The following is a 22,345-nucleotide window of genomic DNA, read 5'->3' as shown; positions in this document are numbered from 1 at the left end:
AAAATAGTTAAATATGAAATGCATCTTTATATTTTGAGAAACCTGTCCAACATGAAGAGCTCATGGCAGAGCACATCACAGCAAGGACCGTAGGATGCTGGTAGTCACAAAAAAACCAAGAGCCGAAAGGATGCAACAGCATTCATGCTGATGACTAGATAAGCAAAAATTGACACAGGCAAATAAAGACCGAAGTCTTACAGAGGTACACAGAAATATATCGTAGATAGCATTCAGGATCTCAAATTTGATTTAGAAGGTGATACAAATCCAGTGGAGGCATTTCAGGAGAAGCTAAACATCATTTAAGTATAGGGCATGGAAGATTTCCTCGGCAAGAGCACAACTGTTTTACTTTTTGCCATTTATAATGTCAAAGCTTATGACTAAGAGGGGCCACTTTAGGCCTTGATGGCCCTATAAAATGGCAATTCCAGCTCCACTGAAATCCAGGCCAGTCTACTTAGTAGAAAAACTTTTAGATGCCAGCAAATAAAGAGTGTCTCTAATTGGCCTGTTGAGAATTTACCACTGAAAAACAAACAAACAAAACCCCAAAAATCCCATAAGGTGTAAGTGCAGCGAGCTTTCTGTACTACACTGGCCTCGTGCAGGTACCCTGCTAAGGCAGCCCCAGACTGAATAAGGACACTGACTAGGGATTTTGAAAGTCTTCTACAAAAACTTCTTCGACAGCTGCTATTTTAGAAGCCCTTTGACCTGACCATCAAAAATAGATGGAGATGCATCCTGCCCAAACAACAGTCACAAGCACCGAACAACCAGTCTGCTTAACTTCCGCACCCAAATCCAAGTCAGGCTGAGACAAACCTCTTGCTGGGTTTTTTCGCTGGTTTTCTACAAGGTCACATGGAAGTCTGAATTTCTCCTCACCTGGTACGTCCACTGTGAAGGAGGCAATATCCTGGAGCACCTCCTTTATGCATTGGGCAAAACATTTTTCCCGACTCCGAGGCGTGCGCTGCCCACATGCAACACAAGACACTGAGCGTAGCGCCAGCTTCTCTACAGCGCCCGTGAGCCTCTCAGATAACCCGAGCAGACCAGCCGTATACAAAAGGAGTTCATTTTTCCACATGCTGCCAGCCTTGGCACTGTCAGCAGAGGCGCCAACAAGAGTGCCAGTCAGAAAGGTTTAATAAATAGCAATGTGAACTTTACTCTGTCGGATGGGTACACTGTGTACTATAAAGACAGGGTTGTAAAGCATGCTTTATCATGCTGACTTCCGATGTACGTAGCACTTTCCTTTTTTCCTTCTTTCTCTTTTTCTCTCTCTTTCACTGAAAATTAACTCCCTGCTATCTCCAGAGCACACTTTTAAGGATTGCCATGTTCCTTCTGTGCCAGGCAGTGGAAAACAGAGCTAGCACCTTAAAAGTCTGCATTTCCCATGTGTCCGCAGTGCAGTACAATTCATTACCTGTTTCCTTAAGTCCTGAGCCGCTCTATGAAGAGTGTGGTGGTTGTTAGCAGTGAGCCCTTTCGTAGAGGAGCCAGTGTTTGTAGCAGGATGGTGATTAGCAGCAGCCTGGTCTTTTCGGCTCTCAGCCTTCTGTTCGCTGTTCCTCTCCTTCCCTGGTGTGGCCTCTTTGCTTTTGTGTTTCTGAGCAGGTTCTTTCTCCTTCGATGATTTGCTGGACCCATTGAAAACTGAGAAGAGAGAAAATCAGACTAGTAAGGTAAAAAAAGAAAAAAAAAAACCTGAGCCTCATATGCAAGACCAAACTCTTCATTCAAAATAACTCAACATTCTCTGCTGTCACTTCTTATATCTAAAGTAAAATTAACACAGAAATAGAAGCACTATTTTGCATATTTCCTTATACGAACAGATTTACTAATGTATTTCCTTTGCTTGTTAATGCACATTCTCTTTAACATCCAAATTAAAACTTACAAAGTATATTACTGTTTTGATTGACCTAAATTTAGACTTGTCAGTTTGATTTTATTTATGACAGTTTTAATTAACTTTTTGCTGTTGCAGCGAGGGAATTCTAAACGTAATCTAAACACAAAAAGGACTTATTTTTACATTAGCATAAAAGAAAGAAAACGTTCCATGAAAAAGCATGTTTTGTTTTCATCAATATCCAAACTGCTGAACCAAACTGACAGCAGCTTGCCTATAGCAGCAAGCTGCAAATAGAAAAAGGTACTTCTGCAAAGAAAGGAAAATACTACAACCGTAGTGGAACACGTCGTATAAAGTAACGCTGGGACCCAGGCTGATCACCCTAGCCTTCTGCTAAAGTGAAGGAATAATAGAGCACAGAACAGAAATCGTATTTTTTGTACAATAAATATAATGCAAAGGTATACAAGTCTATCTCAGCAAGCTTTGTTCCTGTTCCTCTGTTGAATTTATTTAAGAATAGTCACTGTTCTTTTGTTGTCAGGGAACATGAAAAGCTACGGTTAAAAAAAAAAAGTCACATTTCTCTGTTTGTTTGTTAATCAAAAATGTGGTGAATTTATGTCAGTGCTGCTCCATCTTCAGTGAAGCACCTGACAGAGGGCTGTGAGGCTTGTCATCCAACGCCCGCAAGGGCAAGTGCTCTCCTGCTTTCTCTGCACATCTGCTCTTGTACCCCTGCCTTCTCTACTCATCTACTCTTGTATCCCTGCCTTTTTTGCCAGTTTAGAAAGGATGTAAATAAGAAAAGTCAAAAATACTTATTAGCACAAGTATCTAAAAATCATATTTATTACACACAACACACCTCATCTGTTTGGGAATATGAACTAAATGGATTAAGTTATTATTTTCTCATGAAATGAAAGCCGCCTTTTGTCACTCAACATGATGTACCTACAATTGCGAAGCTTAGCCCTCTCTACAGATGTCCTCTAGTATTACAGTAGTAGTAGCAGTTATAGTAATAATAATAAAGGACCAACAACCCTGCCGGACAGGAGAGAGGCATCTATGCTGCTTTTGAGTAGACACCTACCTCCAAACCGTCCCAACCAGTTATCTACCCTTCCACAGCACCTCCAAAAGATGAATCTCCAGCAAGCCATTGACGAATTTGTTATTCAGGTCACTTAGCATATTCAGTTGGTCATAAGCATTGAAGCAGATTATGTAAAAACTAAAATGCAATTGCTCTTCCTCCTCGTTTCTCTCCCTCTCGCATAAATTGAGAAAGAACGAGAGAAAAGCCTTCGGCAGCGAAGTAACCACAAATTCCCCCGTGGCTCCGTCACTCCTGAGCTCAGGAGCAACTGGCGCTGCCCCAACCAGCCAAGGTTCTCTCGGCGATTTCAGTGGAAGTTGCGTAACCTCCGTGTCTCATTTCCAGTGATGGAACTGCTAATAATTGCCAGCCCCTCTCGGGGAGTTCACGACAATACATTTATCCTCCTTTGTAAGGAGTTCTCACATCAGATGGAAGCCGCTATGGACGCACGAAGCATGACTATTTATTTTTAATAAGACATGGCACAAACAACTGATGGCAGCTTCGTTAATACATATTTCATCACCGCGAGTGGTATTTTCCTTCGGCAGGAACAAATTGTATATACTGATCTGCTTATACAGAAACGTTGTCAGAGAGATTGGTTTTCTGTATTCAGTTGCCACTTCCATAAACCGAAAATTACTAAAACAGAAAACACAGCCAAAAAGCCAAATTGTGCACTTTTATGGTTCACCAAAAAAAACCCCAACGAACATGAGACAAGGTGTATTTTATATGCAACAGCTCATTAATTTTAAGTGTCGTGGGAACCCTGCCAGTTTTACCCTCTGAGTAATTATCTTTTGTCTTAATTTGTAAGATTCTTGAAAGGGGGAAGAGAGAAATGAGAGAGAAAAATGTTCAGTCTCACAGGAAAAGCTTAAAAAGCTTAAAGCCTGAAAACACAATAAAAAGGGAGAGACATAGATGCAAAACAGTCCTAGTCAAGCTGCCTCTAGTTAAACAGTAGATGGTACTAGTTTCTACAAAAATCAGTGTTTGTTTCTATGAACATGCAGAATATTGCTATATCCACCTAGATAGGTATAAAAGCTTTTCTGCAATAAGAAGTTCTGCAAAATTCACAAACATATCACGTAAATAACCATCAAAATGCTAACCTGACTAATTACAAAACACTATCATAGCTAAGCATTTAAGGAGAAAAAGAAAATCCCCTGGCCTATGATTTTGCTCCCATCACAGTGAAAATGTAGAAGTTATTTAGACTTAGTACAATACAAGATTAAACTCTGGCCCTAATGGCTAGTAAGGACAGCTCAGTGAAAAGGTGAAATCACCAGGAAAGACCAAAAAGTCCCCCAAGAAATCTCATTGCTGAAGAATAACTGGTAATAAAAAAGAAACATCCACTTCTCAAAGAAAACCAATAAATCCCTCCAAAACCCAAAATTCTGCATTAAATATTACTGAGACCAATTGTGATTTAACAATAAAATCATTACTAATTCTTTTGTGCCTTCTTATGCAGCAAATTGCATTCTCCTTCATGTCTGCCAGCTCTTCGATATTTCTGAGGCATTCAGAAAAGCAGAAAAGTTGTATCTTATGCTTTACTAAGTCCAGATACAGGTATGCCCCAGCTACAATCGTACATTCTAGAGATAGCTCTGATCGGCACAATATCCAGTGTTCTGCTCCCAGTTATTTTTTTTTACTCATGAAACAGTAGTCAACAAAAGTTTCATCCTTGAAGTAATAATTTCATCCAAAAAAAAAAAGGCAGGAAAAAAGTGCCCAACCCACACAAGTGGTGAAACTCACACTATTACAGCAGAATTTTTTTGCAGTCTTGAATTATGATTATTTTATGCTACGTTAACCAGCTCTATATTTCCAGAACAGCTTTTAGTTTAAGGTAAGAGCACTACTAGCAAATAATTAAAAGTGCAAGTAAATTATTAGTGTCCAGGCACTTCAACTAGAATAAATGGATATCCTTTTATCCATTCCTATCTGAATGCTCATTCTCAAAACGCTGTGCCCTCCAAAGCAATTATTGTTATTATTAAGCTGAAACAATAAGAGTCCCAGAGTGAAATACTTGTGGGTCTTTTGGTTAGCAGTGACGATCAAACACAAAGAAACTGAACGACTACATTCAAAACTCGCAAGCACTAGGGGTTTCTGGACCACTGACATAATTTATGGCAGCAGAGCAAAACCTTATGGCAGGCATGGTCCCCACACATGCATCACCGTGCTCTCTGCATCGGGGGAACTGGAGCCCAGGCACCAATATCCACCCCAGATCCCAGACAGGGACTTTGGGGTATCTCATTTGAAACTGTGATAAAGAATCCCTACGAAAACCAGTGCAAACTGTGCAAATCGTGCGTATTCTAGGTATAGCTATAATAATGGCTAAAAAATTTTTGATCAAGTAAACCCACAGATGTGCTCAATTACTACAGATTAACTACAAATTTGCACTGTACTAATCTGTAAACATTTACTGTGTTTTCAGCAATTTTCTGAGGTATTCCTACAAATTCATTTGCATACAAATATTTTATAGGATACATCCAGCCAGCCATTCAGAAGCCAATTTATAATACGTACAATAATCAGGCTTTCACTGTGTAAGCAGCAGAATTACTGGACTGGGCTCAGCCAACTGCTGACTCCATCGGCAAAGCGCTCTCTCCCAAGTCCTCCTGGATATTATTCCTGCACCAGATACGCTTTATACTGGAGATAACGGGGAAGTCTGCTGCAGGGACAGCAGAGTACTGATGTATGAACCCTTTTGATTTATTTGAGTGCCTGGAAGATAAAGGCGTGGACCATACATGTACACACATGTCACATGCTGCAGAGCTCACGCTTCGTAAAGCAAGTGATTGCGCATTCATAAAACTATCCAAAACAAAGAGAGAAGATAAGAGTGAAAGGGAAAAGTTTTGTTTTCAGAAGGAGAAAAGGGAGCCTTGCCAATGTTGTGAACCCGAGCCAGCTATTCCAATGCAAACCTCATGTTGTTACATAGATCATGTTTGCGAAGAGATGTAATATTAATCAACTTTCTGGCATTAAGTATCCGTTACTGTACAAAAACATTCTTGCTCTGGCTTTAATTCAGTTTTTAGTCACTGTGAAAACATTTATGTGGCTCTCAAACAGCCTTAAAGGACCCAGGCAATAATTCTTTTCCTCTCCTGGAAGAACTAAAACAACGATCCACTTCCATAAACCGGAGTATTTCAATACTGCTGACCGTTTTCCTTAAATGTTGGGTATGTTCAGATTTCTATAAACCATCTCCAGAGACAGAAGCTGTCTTCTGGAGTCCCCCCAACACAATCTGCCTACTCAGGGTCAGCAGTAAAGGCATACTTCAGGAGAAAAGGATACCACAACATCACATGAAAACATGTGGTACCGCTGTTTCTGCAGTCCTCCAGCCCTAACCCAACACTATGCAACTTGTCAGTGGACATGTCTGCAACAAAATTTCTATAGCTGCACGCTAACAGAAGTCAAACAGGAGAACTGTGGCAAATAAAGTGAATTTCTTTTTGAAACTATCAGTAACACAGCTCATAACCCCATGTGCCCAGGAATATATTGGGCCATTGAGAGGAGCATTATTGGTATGAGACACCACGCCACCACTTGCAAAAATTCAATACCAAGTGTCTCATCTTCGCACAAACTCATTACTCTCACTTAACCATTACGACACAAACAACATCCAAAGGGTCACCCTCTAAGCAGCAAGTCCATACAAGAAGTGTCTATCTGTTATCACAAGTCTCTCACCAGGATAGCAATCCAAATTTTTTTAGCAACTTCCAGCTCCCCTATTCTTCTCCACAGGTCATACATCTAGCTACTGAAAATCCACAAATCCACAAATGTGTTGTGCCTTATTTGCATATTTAAATATGTAAATTACTGCAAAACGGGTAATTTTCATGTTACATATTTTTGCAGAAAAATTAAATGTGCAAAATGTTTATTGCAACAATTACTGGTTCCATGGTATTTCAACAAAAGGCTGTAAATCATCAAAATAATTGCCTACCCATTAACTATTGTAGCAATCTGCCTGAAATTTTCTCATTCTGCATTTTAGCTGGATGCAGAAAATATTTTTTCTTCTGAATGTCTACCTCTTCAGGATTAATTTAATTGAAGAAGATGCATGAGCCTAAGACTCCGTCTTAGGTACCCACCCACAAATACCAAGTTTAGTTAAATCAAAAACTAAATAAGGAATTGCAATCACAAATTAGAATTTTCTCACAGCACTCTCAAACTGTAAGGTATATAAAAGATACTACATTTAAGCCCAAGATGTACAAACACTGCATTGAACTATAATCCTGAAATAAGAAAAAAAAACATCTACAATCTTTTCCTGCATCATCTTACTACACATGTACGGAAATTACTCTGCTAAATTATCCATTGCAAATTGAGAATCAAAACATTCTTCTGTGTTTCTGGTAAGCGAGGAAGACGGCACTAAAGCAGAGGATAGTATTTCTAGCGATGCCTGCTTACTATGCACTACTGCCAGACCTGTTTTGAAATTTGAGCCCCAAGAAAAAAAGGCATCGATACAATTTTCTCCCTGGCTCATTTCAGGCAAAAGGCATGCAGAGCAGTTTTTATCTGACCGTGTTAACAAAACACAGCACGGACCAGTAACTCTTTCTGACCCAGTAGGTTTTTTGACACACTGGAGCTGGTTTGCCCCAGCTAAGGAAACAAAACTCTCCTTCATGAAGAAGTCTGGTTACACATAGTGATGGCTAACTCCGTTTTCCAAACTGTAATTTAGAACTTAATTGTCCATCTCAGGTGTCCGAAGACAAACACAACGTTCCCAGGTATGCCAGCCCAGATGGGCACTTCTCTCCAGCTCTGAACTGCTGTCCTGGTGTGAGCAATGCCTAATCCCGCAATCATCCTTCTTGAGGAAATTTGTAGCCCGCTCCGTGCACTTTCAGAGTCGCCTGCGCAACTGTATCTGTGTATGCTGCTCCTCCCGAGGCCCTTTTCCAGTCCACAAGCCCTTTCAAGTACAGTAACACCTATCCCCTTTTGCTCTTGTGATGGGACCGATAACCCAACAACTCCCTCATTGCATCTCCCAGCTGCCTAACGAAACACTTGGCACCTGCAAACATTTTCCTTCGGGAGCCTGCAGAGAAAACCTTCCATTGTGCCACAGAATGAAATCAAAGTAGGATCTCTTCAGTCATGAGGAATTCAAAGAATCAGTTTTAAAGAAACAGAGACCTAAGCCTACCCTCTTACCTACAACTCGGCATTTCCTCCGAGCAGCAGGGAGGTGTAATTTAGACTCAGTACCTCCCTGTCCCTCAGGGAAGCGCAGTACAGCTCGCTTGCGGAGAACCTGCTTTCCCTGCACGTCAGCCCGCAGCAGCTGATGACTGACACCCTCCTCCCTTTGCATAAGGTCAATTTTCTAATAGATCACTGTCTCTCCATCTCCTCCTCTGCGTTGGCAAGATGCCCTGTCATCCAGGCTGTGGTTGAGAAGTTTCTCCCCACACCTGGCAGCCACACTGAAGAAAAAACATATTGTTTAAGCCAACACTCCTGCCTGGCTTCTTCCACCAAATTCCTTAGGTTCAAAGCCATGTAATCGTCTCAGATAGACTGACGGTCTTTTGAGATGCATACAAAATGCAAGCTGGAAAATAAGCATATCCATCTGAGCAGCACGCAGGCGTCCCGCAGCTGGGCGTTTTCTGGATCTAAACACTGAGAATTACGGGGTTCCTACACCCACACTCCAAAGGGTCAGGAACAGGGCTGCAATCAGAACACAGCCATCCAAACCGCTGCTCTATCTGCTGCACTATGCAGCATCACATCACCCCTAGTTTTCCATATGTTCATTCTGAAATTCACCACAAACTTACTTAGAAGGTCTGAAGTTAAAAGCGAACTATGAGCTTTAAAAAGATTAAATCCTTGACCAAAACAGCAAGAGGCATTTCTCTCTTCCAACTACACGTTCATATGGTTTCTTCGCTGGGAAAATGTCCTTTTGAAGTCAGTAGCTCTATGGAGACCAAGTGATTCAGTTGATCAGTTTCTGGCCTTTCACTATTTTAACCCCACTACAAATCCTAACTCAATTAAAATCATTCTGATTAGGACCAAATTTCCACATCAAGTTTTAGAAAGCTTCTAAAATCTCCCCCTCCTGAGAAGACATATATAACTAAAAGCACAAACGTCCGCCAATTTTATTGCTGAATTTATCAGAAAAGTTACCAATGGTATTCTGCGGAAGAGGTCAAACTAGATGACCTCCTGCGGTTTTCTCTGACCTGAATTAATCTATGACACGTACTGTGAGATCACACCTTAATCAATGAGCAAGTAAGAACCACTCACACATTTTAGTCTCTGTTACAAGAGAACAGTTCGTTTGCAAACAAAAATTGAAGGCCTTTAGACAGTATCTTCTCTTAGCGAGAATTGTTTCTTGTAAGTTTAAGCGTGCTGAAAAAAACCGTAATGGGAAGAGTTACACACAGAACATCCCACAGAACATGAGATACACCTACCCATTTCTAACCAAGGCACAAAGCACCACCAGTGACATCCAAGACCTAACATATGTCAGGCTCAGCCTAATAAGCTGAAATTTGACAATGACATGAAACCAACTTTTAAGTGCGTGGCTCTACCCTTTTCCCTTGTAGCAACCACAGCAATATATTAGAAAATGGTTTAACCACAAGACTATCACTGCCTGCACTAAGATACCGCACAAGGGAAAGACTTGCACATTGCTACGTATCCCTTTTCCACAATCCCATGAACGTAGGCGATAAACACTCTCCTGCCAAACATTTTACCTTGCTCTTTAACAGCTGGGCATGTGTGCAGCTCATCAGAAGTACTAAGAAAGGAGGATGAATAGGCACAGGTAATAATCTGATGCTCTGAACAGATCTATGTAAGCAGTAAGGTTGGAAGGCGACAAGTCAGTTGAGCTAATTACGTCAATTTGTGCAGCAAGCTATGCCACATGCTAAACATGCTTCTTATTCATACTCGGGCGTTTTTGATTGAGTTAGTTGTCCAAAAGGTGGCTCAACAGGCTAGGTTATAACAAATAGTTTGGTGTGCAACCCTAGTAACACCCATTGGCATCAGAAGAGGATACTGACAAATGACTGCCCAGGAAAGTTGTTCTGGCCCCCATTTAGTAGAAAGTAATCATTTGACACTGACTAATGACATTAATCAAGCTCTGAACCTTTGTTGTCGTATGTCATAGCAAATGTTTAGCATTTTCAGGTCCAAAGTGCTTGACTACACATTGCATATTAAAAACAAAAGACTTTAATTCCTTAAAAATAGACTCTCACGCTAGATTAAGTTCATTTGCTGCACCCGTCCCTGGTCTGCCTTTGTGTGTGGTCTCATTTAAAACAGACACACATGAACCAGAACCTACTTTATTCACAGGAAACAAAAATACCATTGGCTGTCAACCAAAATAAGAGACACTGAAAAATGGGAATACCCCTGGGTAAGGAAAAATTAATTAAAAGGAAAAAAAGGAGGGGAGGAAAAATAAAAATGAAGAAAAAAGGAAATTACAATGATGAAGAAGAAGCAGCCGCCTTCTCTGGGAATTCCTGTTTCACCACCTTTGTCAAAACATCTCACATTGTCTCCTATGTATTTTATAAAGGTCTTTTGCAGATCTACTAAAGCAGCAGCTTCATTTATGCTAACTCTGATCTATATTGATAAAGATTATGAAGCCATTAGATGGCTCATTAAGTTTGCCTTTACTTACCCCAATTAAGATTTCAGGTGTCTCTGGTTCTGAGCTAATTTCAAAGTGGCTGCCATCTGGGACATTCTCAAGAAACACAATCGGCTCCTTTTGTAATGAGATGTCATATTTAAAACTTTAAGGCAGCATTTCTGTTACACGCAATCTCATTTTCCATATGCAGAGTTTTGTGGCTGTTATTTTGCGGGGTTTATTTAGAAATCAATCCAAAGTGCCAAGTTTTGATCCATGGCTTTTACAGCATTAAAAGCTCCTGCTCGCAGCTGACAGTTGAAATGCTATTACGCATAACATCCCCTTGCAGTTCTACACAAAAACACACGAAGTTTTTGAGCTTGGGTGTGCAATATAAAATAGATTCAGCCACAGTCACGAAGAATAATTATGGTATATGTAACAAGCGCGCCCTTTACAGAAAACTCCATTTTGAAAAGCAAGCAAAGTAACTGGGATCTATTTATCTCTTCTTCAGAGCAGAGAGTAGCACGAAAGAACAAAAAAGAACGCAGGCACAGGTCACAACCATCTCTCAAAAAGTGAGCTGTAGGGAGACCTTCCTCTCAGTCCTGCTACTAAGAGGAGGACAAGCTGAATGGGCAGTCACCAGCAGGAAAGATTTTCATGGTAAACTAATACTGAGGCAGAGAATGGAGAGCACAGGCTCCATTACGTCAGGCAGAGAGGGCACAGAGTTGATACGATACTAGAGCTCTTCCTGGAGAGAGAACCAACCACATCACCCAGGACTTTGGCAGTGGACAATTATAGCAGGCTCAGAAAATTTTCAGCGTGGCTTTTAGGTCTTTGATTTTACACTAGGTGATGTTGCAACATACATGGATCGATTTATCAAGATATGGCACAAGGACATCGTGACATAAATATTGTGTAATGAACGCAGCTTTTGTTGAATTGCAAAGAAATAGCTGACCTGAAGAAACCTCTTCCATAAAATTTTCAATCAACAACATGCAGTATCTTCATGTACTGCAATTGTGATATCAATATTGCATGCTAGAAATTAAGTGTTGTCCCATCACACATTTTGATAACACTTACGAATGCTTATATTTAACTTTGATAAAATAAAATCATTCTAGATTAAACATCAGTCTCAAAAAAGCCAGAGGGTGAGTGACTGTGTGTGTCTACACATATATGTGTGTGTGTATATACACATATATCTGTATTTATAATTCCAGCCCTCCAGTTACAGTTCTGCCACAGACTTCAGATTGTCAGGAGAAACAGGTTAAAGCAGAAGATGCTAACACTACATCTCACTCCATTTTCCCATTAGGGCCTGTATCCTTTTTCACTCAGATCCAGAAGGATGGACAACAATTAAGCACATTTATCTCATAAATTTCCGTATGAGGCAGTGCAGGAGAACAGCGCTATTTAGGACCTACCTTGCCCATTTGGTACATGTTTATGCGTTTTTCCTTTCCTGGGCGTTGACTGGCATGATGATGAAGCATTGTTTGTGGCTGTTTTTGTGTCCTCTGTCTCCTCCTCTTCCTCTTCTTCATCCTCGTCATCCTGAGAGCTTCCAAAATATACCATGTTGCTGGGCAGGGCTGGAGAACCTGATCATTATAAAGAAATGGCTCATTAGCATCATTACATCCACTTATTGCACTAACCATATTGATCATAACCTACTTTAATCTCGTGCATAGCAAGGGAAGAGGGGGACTCAGAGATGGAAGCTCACACTAGTGCATGACTAACTGGAGGTTTTTTATTTATTAATTTTTACCAGCAGGATACGTATGTGCTTGAAAGGCACGGTTTCCTACCTCCCAAGCACATTCTATTCATACTTTAGACAATCAAACAGTCTTGCTACAAGCCCTAATTAATAGCTTTGTGTATTCAAAAAGGACTAATGCACACGCTTAATTTCAAATGCGTGCTTAAGTGCCTCACTGAAGTCTTAACGCACAAACTAGAAGCTTACAGCTTTTCCAAACAGAAAGAAGAAGAAAAAAGAGCATTAAGAAACCAGTCTGCACCCTGGTAATATTTTTAGGTTATTATTACAATAAAATATTAGTATTTAAACTTCACAATGCTTTGCAGACCTCTACAGTATTGTACACAATGCTTTGCAGTATTCTGCTTCAGTTTTAAACAAAGAGAAAAACCGAGACATTGAGATGCTTAAATTTGCCTAGCAGGTCCCCGGCAAAGGAGAGAAAAGAGCAAAGGTCTCCTGATTCCCAGTGTGCTCCTCTTGAGGATGCTGCTTCTCATCTCTTGCTTTCTTGCTATGATGCTCCCCCTAACCCGACTTGTTTGTGGAAGGGTAAGATACACCATGCAATTCAGTGAGCGAGAAGTGAGGATTCACAATCTTAACACCACCACAGGCTGTAATCTAAACATAACTCTTGCACAGAATTTCTTTTATGCGTGCCATACAACAGCGTATAGGTTTCTCCGCACTGCATCAGGACACATGGCATTCCCGCAGCAATCTAATAACTATTTTTAAATGTATGAATACTGTTGACAACTAACGGACGCTATCCTTTATGCCCAATAGTAGTTTCCATTTTGAAATGAGTCTTCTGTCTGTCCTGTGGAGGGACAGGTGCCCTAGGAGCCTTCTACTCACAAAAAACTTATTTTGGCGAAAAAATGGAAAAAATAGAAAGTCAATAGAAGTGGAGAATGGGGACTCGTCGCTTCATTTATTTTCCTGTAGCTAAATAAAACAAAGGACAAAGAAAGCTGGGCTACAGACCAACAACACAAGGTAGTGGCTATTTGGCTGATGCTTCCTTAGGAGACACTTCTGGCATCAACAAGATGGTTGGACTTGATGATCTTAGAGGTCTTTTCCAACCTATGATTCCATGATTCTCTTTAGAACAGCAGTTCTGTGGTTTGCTTGGTTTTGAGGTGTTGATGTTGCCATTGCCAACAACTAACTAAAGTTTATTTTTGGGTTGCATCTTTTCTGCTCCCACCAGGTTTGTACAAAATACTCTTAACTACAAAACGCACATTTTAATGAATAGATACCTAAACATGGCACAAAAACTAGGATAGGCTGTTTCTGTGATAACCCATCCTTTCCTAAGTGTACTGGTTTTGTTTGGGATGGAGTTAATTTTCTCCACAGTAGCTTACATGGTGCTGTGTTTTGGATTTATGACCAAAACTGTTGATAACACAGGGCTGTTTTAGCTACTGCTGAGCAGTGCTTGCACAGCGTCAAGGCCTTTTCTTTTCCTGTTTCTTGCGCTGCCCCACCAGTGAGCAGCCTGGAGGCGCACAAGAAGTTGGCAGCGAACATAGCCGGTACAGCTGACCAAAGGGATATCCTAGATTGAACGACTCCAACCGACCAAAAGGATATCCCAGACCAAATGCCACTGTGCTCAGAAATAAAAGCTGGCAGAAGGAGGAAGCAGTGGGGCTTTCAGAGTGATGGCATTTGTCTTCCCAAGTCACCGTTATGCATGATGGAACCCTGGTTTCCTGAAGATGGCTGAACACCTGCCTGCTGAGGGGAAACAGCAAATGAATTTCTTCTTATGCTTTGCTTGCACTCGCAGCTTTCACATTACCTACCAAACTGCCTTTATCTCACCCCATGAGTTCTCACACTTTTAGCCTTCTGATTCTCTCACCCGTCTCATTGGGGAGGAGCAAGTGAGTGGATCAGACCCCACCTATAAAGACCTTTGCTCTTGGTCTCTGTAAGGCCCCTCTGCGACCGCAGTTGCCTTGGGGAGAAGCGGGCAGAACCTCTCTGCCAGCGCCCTGTGCTGTGCATCAGTGGTTGCCCTGGGACAGCCAGGGGAGACACTGCAACAGCACCTAGGGCATGATGATTCTTCCCCCCTGAAATGACATACGTATTAATCCATCCAACCTAGAAATAAATATATGGACACATACAGTTATCCAATGGGAAAAGCTTTTTGCATGCCACAACTTTCATATTTCTATAGACTAATGGTCAAATTAAGACTGCTGACATATTTCAACGCATGGGACCTGTAGCAACTTACAGAAACAAAAACCTTTGCATTTTTTATGCAAGCCCAGAAAGTTTTGGCACACTGTAAGCAATCAGCCAACCACAGTAGGCAAGAGGTGCTGAGAGGCACATCAATTCTGCTTGGAGAGGAGCTTTAAGTCTCAACAGCAACTAACTAGAAGACTCCAAAACAGTTATTCAAGAACGGTGCTGCCTGAAAAATAAATTCGTTTTTCTTCCATCTAGGCACCCAAGTCTGTGGTATGGTTTCAGACGTTATTAGCTCTGCAAGTCTACACTGTGCATCAGTTCTAATCAGGATCCAAAGTCTGGCACCATCAGTGCCTTAATGCATTGACAAACGATGGCAGTAAAAGAAACGTACTGTTACGAATCCTCAAATTAGATTCAAACACAGACTGAAATCTATTATAATTAGAGAAATAGTCAGAAATTTTATCCTTCTGAGACAGTAAAATAGGAAAACAGATTACAGCATCTATTCTAAGCCTTATCTTCCCTAGAGTTCCATATCCCTGAGCTTTTTTGGCAGTTGCTTTCAACAGCAACCAGCAAAAAAAATTATCATCTGCAACACAAATGTTGTTATTACACTAGCAATCTTTTTTACTTTTTTTAAAATACAGAATAAAATATAGTACTGTGTCATGCTGCTTAGAAAGGAGGGAGGGTGTAACCCAAGTGCGAGAGCAGATACAAACTTCACCTGACTCCTGGTATTCAATTGTTGTAATCTCAGTGCATAGATCTTCAGACAGAATGACATTTTTTAATTCTTTCCAATCGAGAACTATGAACAACAATGGTTAAACTGCATTCCTGGGACAGCTGGGACTATTTGGGAAGTATATTTCCAGAGAATTTGGACTAGCAACGTCCAATAAGACAGGAGAGTCCTGCTAGCCCTCACTACAGTGATCTAAGTGCTCTGCAATATGAGACCTCAGAGAAAAGCTGGCGTTCATTCTGGTCGCCTTCTCCCTTCCTATTCCCCCCAGCTTTTCCTAAATATTCATTAAAGTTCACTTGCAAAACAGAAAGAAAGAAAAAAAATAAACTGGATTCACACATTTTTGTTCTATTTAAGCACTGTAATGGATAGAAGACACTGAAAGAAATCTAAAAGCTTTCTGCTTTCTTGTTTACTTCTTATATTAGAACTACTTTTATCCTTGTCTTTTGTAGTAAGATTTCAGTTCTGGAACAGTCTCAAATACTGAGAATTTGTTCACACCTATGGGTTGAGCTGGTTAAAACCACTTTCACTTTAGTTCTATGTAGCTAAACATGTCCAGCAGGCTGAGAAGACACTAGTTTAAAATACTGAAACAGGTTGCTCAGGCTCAAGATACTGCAAATCCGCTTTATGAGGAAACTGAAAGAAAGACAAGCCTGTAAGTACAGTGTGATTTGATTTAAGCAAAAAGAATGACAATTATGTTGATTAGGCAACACCTAACACATGCGAGCAGTTGACGGCGCTGGTGGTTCACACCAAGCAAAGAGCCAAGAGAACACCCCAAAAAACTGTTACAGAAACAAAACTCAGATTTCTCAAGTCTGAAGAACTAAGGCAGCTCATACATGCAAAGCTGCACCATTAAGACTGGAAGCTAGGTGATCTTTATTCTTATACCCACATTCTTTATTATAATAAAGATTCCTGTCCTAAACATCCCTCATTGCCCCCGAGACCAGACAGGGATGTGTATACGATGCCACAGCCCGCCTCTACAGGGGACCCCATTTGTTACTCAAAGCTGCTAATTTATATAAACAATGCTAAGTAGTGTTATTGTAGCCATGAATGTCTAAGAGCACTGGAGAATTTGTGAACAATGTGTGCTCAGGAGCTGGTTTGTTTTTTCCAGGTGTATCAGCTGGTCTAACAAAATATATTGCCTTTCCTCATAAATCTGGCCTGTCTTCATCTCAAGTTAAGAATATGGTGTTTTTCCTTACATACAGGCTTTGTTGAGAGTTGTTGCTCTCAGGTTTCCCCATGTATCATAGAATCATAGAAAGTTTTGGGTCAGAAGGGACCCCTAGAGGTCATCTAGTCCAATCCCCCCGCAGCGAGCAGGGACACCACTCACTAGATCAGGTTGCTCAGAGCCCTGTCCAACCTGGTCTTGAATGTTTCCAGGGATGAGGCCTCCACTGCCTCTCTGGGCAACTCGCTCCAGTGTTTCACCACCCTCATTGTAAAGGATTTCTTCCTTATATCTAGCCTAAACCTACCCTGTTTTAGTTTAAAACCATTACCCCTCATTCTGTCACTGCTGTCTCTACTAAAAAGATTGTCCCCATCTTTCCTATAGGCTCCCTTTAAGTACTGAAAGGCTGCAACCAGGTCTCCCCGCAGCCTTCTCTTCTCCAGGCTGAACAAACCCAACTCTCTCAGCCTGTCCTCATGGGAGAGGTGCTCCAGAGCCCTCCTTTGGACCCGCTCCAACAGTTCCATGTCCTTCTTGTGCTGAGGGCTCCAGAGCTGAACACAGTACTCCAGGTGAGGTCTCACCAGAGCAGAGTAGAGGGGCAGAATCACCTCTCTCGACCTGCTGGCCACGCTTCTCCTGATGCAGCCCAGGACACAGTTGGGCCTCTGGGCTGCCAGCGCACATTGCCGGCTCATGTCCAGCCTTTTGTCTATCAGTACCCCCAAGTCCCTCTCAGCAGAGCTGCTCTCGATCCTTTCATCCTCCAGCTTGTATTGATACTGGGGATTACCCCGACCCACGTGTAGGACCTTGCACTTGGCCTTGTTGAACCTCATGAGTTTCACACAGGCCCACCTCTCCAGCTTGTCCAGGTCCCTCTGGATGTCATCCTGTCCTTCTGCTGTCTCGATTGTACCACTCAGCTCGGTGTCGTCTGCAAACTTGCTGAGGGTACACTCGATGTCGCTGTCTATGTCATTGATAAATACATTGAACAGCACCGGTCCCAGTACGAACCCCTGAGGGACTCCACATATAACAGATATTTATCACAAAAATGATACCTGACAGTGAGATGATAAAAATCCTCCAAAATAGCATGAGAATAAGGAAAACGACAGGTTCACCAGACGCATACATATACACAAGTTCACAGAACACACAGTTTTAGGCACTTGCTTATTTTCTAATTTACGATATACTATTCTACCCATTTTTTGTCTTTGCCTGGACACACTCAGCAACAGAAACCCATGGGGCAGCTACACCAGTTTGTTCCTGCACATATTTTGCCAGCCAGACAGCAAGAGTAAAGATGAGCCATCGTCCCTCCTCTTCCTCTTGCCCTCCCCAGCACCAAGGCATGATTCTGAAAGCCCACCCAGGGCAATCTAAAGAGTGACATTAGCATTTATTTAATAACCAACAGCAAAAGAAAAGAGCTGCAATGTTCTGGACAGAGGGCAACATCTGTGCCTGGGAGGTGGGGCATGCCACATCTCAGCACTCGAGGTATATAACTCCCCCCTTCCTCGCTTTCCATCCCCAAGAAAACAGCAGAAGAATCTGTGGAAGTGTTACGAGAGCCTGTAGCTGTATTGAATTTTACAAGTCTCCTTCTGTGCCGGGAGCCCCCAAGTTGTGCAAGCAGCTGCTACCACAGGCACTGCAGCGGTTGAAGGGGGAGAGCAGGGGAGCAGCCCTTCAGTGCCTGGGGAAAGGGCGCGAGCAGCCCTCCACATTGAGAAACCCACCCTGCTCTGCACCCGATCAGCAGGTGGCTGAAAAACCCGCTTCCTCAGCAAATCCGATGGTAAGCTAGAAAATAAAATTTTACTTCCCACCATTTATTTAGAAGCCATTTCATACAATGACCCATCTAGACTCTCTGTGGCTGCACGGACATTTTTCTTGGCATCAGAAATGGTCTACAGAGCATCTACCTCCATCTAGCCTCTTGCTCTCACTCCTGTGCCACCACCTCGACTGTGGCAGCGTAATATTTTTGTGAGACCATGTGGTGAATCGGGTCAGGGAACTGATTCAGATTAAAATCCCAGACTAAGGAAATTAAAGTCCATTAATAAATGCTGTAACTAACATAATGTTACAAGCTCTCAGGTACAGATTTGGAAAATTTCTACACACACTTTTTCTTATTGAATGTGTAGCTTAATATATCACTTTATGTTATTAAACAAAACATGAAAAGCAGTATGTTTCCAATCTCGCGTAGGAGCTGTACATTCCACATTCTGTCCTGCTGATGTCTAGGCACACACTTCCTTACTGCCTTTCTTTTCCCCCTCTCACGATACTCGATATGTTTTGCATCAGTATTTGCATAAAAGCATGTGCCATCACTGAAGAACGGGACGAGGCAATCGCAACACGACAGGCAGGAAGAAGAAGCCATGGCAGAAGAAGGCAGCAGAAAGAGAGGGCAAGCAGCAGCAGCAGAGCAGAAGCAGAGATGCGCTGGGGCTGGAGAAAGAAGCGAGCAAAAAGCAGTAAGTCAGCAGAAGGACACAGGCCGCAGGAACAACGGGAGCAGGAAGATGCTGAAAGAATCACCGACATTAAATAGTAACAAATACAGTAAAGAGCAGCTCTAACAGGACTATCTATCTGATAGTGCCGTTGACCTGCTGCCCTGATCTGGACATGTGCCACTCACCCTCTCCCACTTAACAAGTTGCCATTAATTCACAGTCGAGTGCAGAAAAGCTGTGGCCAAGGCCAGACACCAGCCTGGTGGGAACTTCCCAGCCCTCTCCCCCTCTTCCAAGTCACCAAAGCTGACCTGTGTTGTACAATTCTGAAGGCCTAACAAACTGCCATGGTTGACTACGGGATTGCAAGCCCTGCAGAAAGCTTGCACAGCTAACAAAACCCCAAGCGCCCTCTCCTTCCCAGTATCAGGGCACGGGTTAGCTAGTGCTCCTGTGATCGGATACTGCTGCATGTGACAGATTTTGAGAAGACCATTAATGGTGATTTTTCTTTTTTAAATTCACTCATCACCGTTACAATGAGCTATGAAATATTACGAAAAGGGAGGACACTCGGTTCTTTTAAAAATGAAGTTTGAAGTATGTTTGGCAACTGTTTCTGTCAATATCTCCAGTTTCATTATTAAAATTCTCTCGAGTATTTTTTGTCTTCCCTACTATTGTGAGAGCAACACAAAAGAAAACCTAACTATATAGGAAAAACAATTACCACAACTATGCACAATGTGTTGCCTAACGCATATGAAAGAATGACAAACGTATTTTATGTCCTCTGTTATAATAATTTGATGCTTATACAACAATAAGTACGAGATAAAATATGGTTTTTTAAGTCATGGTGCTGCTTTTAGCAGTTTTCTCTGAAAGATGTTACCCTTTGCATGTGCAAAATTCAGGCTTGCCACTAACAGTCGGCAGAATTGATGTTACGCAACCTGTACACACAGATGTGTTGACCTCAGCAGCAAGTGCCTGATTAATAGAATAAACTATACTGTTTTTCAGCCATTTTACTTGACTAATGAGGTTATTAAATTGTTTTTATTTGACAAATGTGTAATTTTCCCTCCTAAATTACGGTATGTTTTGTTTCTCATTAAATTACATTAACTTTTGTCTTGGACTAGCTCAACATATTAAAAAAACCTCTGAATTTGGATCTGAAGAGTGGAATCAGAAGTATGGAAAGTGCATGCGCTTTGCCAAAAGCACTATTTCATTACTCTTCAGAATTAGCTGGCAGTGTTTCTGCAATATTTACTGAAGTACAAACCAAATGTTTTCATCTGGACAGGATTCAAACCCTGGTATGTTACAACCACAACAAAAATCATCTCAGTCCAAGAGCCTTCTCTGTAATTTGGGCTGTGGTTTCTGCAAAATTGGAGGATTCTTCTCCATGAATTATTTACACCAACTCCCCCACTAGCTCCTCTCTTTTTTTTCCTCCTAACAATTAAACATAACCCAGATGTGCTTTGGAAAAATCTTAAAATGATTTAAGACACCAGAATGATTTAAGCCCAAGACAGGTCTAAGCATGTGGGACTGAAGCCTGCCCCGATAAACACGCAGCATGCCAAGCCCTGTAACACGCTGCGTCCAGAGGTTTGGCTTCTCCTCCCGACACACGGCCCCGTTTTGGGGCTGTATGCAGGTGGAAAAACCTTGCCTCCCAAATGCTCCCGATGTACTGGCTTCTCAACACTTCAAATTTAGGGCCTACTTCTCATTTCTAATATGTCCTGCTTATTACGTTTTGGCAGGACAGTGTCAAGTCCCTGAAGTGCAAATAAATGTAATTTATGCCTGTGCTTTATGGCCATTTTACGGAGCAAGGCTAAAAAGGAACAAACTGCATAAACTCTATAGAAAAGGGCAACTGCATCTCACTTCTCTGACTCCACCTGCAGGGACTGTCCCAGAGGGAGCTCCCAGTGCCTGAGTGAGAGGGAGGAAAAGGCCATCCCAAGTACAGAAACAAAACAGAGCTCAAACGCACCAATGCTCAAACTCTCCCTTCCTCTACTGTTGCACGAATCACTAGATGCCTAGTGTTATGGCTAACTTCTCAGCTAGTGCAGTGACATAAAACCCATTTTCCTCTCAGTCCACTCTTCAAAGCAGTAGATCTAAAACCAATAAGCCAAAGAAAATTGTTCCTTTTTTAGGGAAATAGGGTAAGGGTGGGGAAACGCGTGAATCTGCAGGAAAAAAAAAATTAACAGGCTCACTTTGCAAAGTTAACAAAACACACACCAGAGTAACAGACTACTGAACAGTTAAAAAAAAAAAGTAGAGTGCTTCTTGCATCTACCATTCATCCCTGACAATTTCAAAGCAATTCATCTCCACTAACACGGCTAGATTCAGAAGCGAAACTCAAAACCAACCCCTCCCACATATGTTTCAACCCTTGACTTCACATCCCACTCCACCATGAACAAGACAAATCTGCAAATCCCGAGCCACCGCGCTGCCATTCCCAGAAGGCTACCAGGCTGCGTTGCATACCCAAGTGATCGTGAGCCCCATCCCTAGCACAAAATAAGCCTTTTGGGGAGCACCAAACCTACAGTGCGTTCACAGGTTACAGAAGCAGGCACACGGGTTGCTGGTTTGAAGGAAGGGCAGGAACTCCCTTTGCCAGATTACTTGATGTTGCCCACCTGGGTGCCAAAAACTGCGCACACTGAGGTTTTAAAGCGCTGCTGCTGCTGCCATCAGAGCACTTGGATTTCATGCCTGTAGCTCATCCATAATCAGTGTCCAGCTACATCAATACTGATACATTGAGTTAAGTATTTACCTTCATTTTACAGAAAAACTAAGCAGTTTGCTGAGCAACTGGGAGAGAGTCTGTGGCAAATACAAAGGCTGAACCGCAAGAGTAGTCTCCTGTTTCAACAAGCTAATTTCATCCCGTCACTTTTTACGGGGGTAGATACTGGAATCATTAACATCAGAAAGGGGCCCCAAAATGGGAAGGTCAGGGTAAAACTTCAGTTCAGCTGCAGTACTACACACGCACTACTCTTCTCTTGCACTCAGCAGCTCTTGCG

General features: G+C 41.9%; 1 protein-coding gene across 2 annotated transcripts in view; it reads right to left on the bottom strand.

The window, feature by feature from the left end:
- Positions 1-22,345, bottom strand: part of JARID2 (jumonji and AT-rich interaction domain containing 2) — a 224,839-nt gene that overhangs the window by 38,480 nt on the left and 164,014 nt on the right. For both annotated transcript variants that reach the window (XM_075416852.1, XM_075416853.1), the window contains 2 exons: positions 12,225-12,401; positions 1,445-1,674 (listed from right to left, as the gene is read on the bottom strand). In XM_075416852.1, coding sequence (XP_075272967.1) covers positions 1,445-1,674; positions 12,225-12,401 — 407 coding nt within the window. The remainder of the gene's footprint in view (positions 1-1,444; positions 1,675-12,224; positions 12,402-22,345) is intronic.

The sequence above is a fragment of the Opisthocomus hoazin genome, chromosome 3, assembly GCF_030867145.1.
Source record: "Opisthocomus hoazin isolate bOpiHoa1 chromosome 3, bOpiHoa1.hap1, whole genome shotgun sequence".
In the NCBI taxonomy this organism is placed as follows: Eukaryota; Metazoa; Chordata; class Aves; order Opisthocomiformes; family Opisthocomidae; genus Opisthocomus; species Opisthocomus hoazin.
Note: the sequence above shows the minus strand (reverse complement) of the source record. Positions and strands in the feature narration are given on the sequence as shown.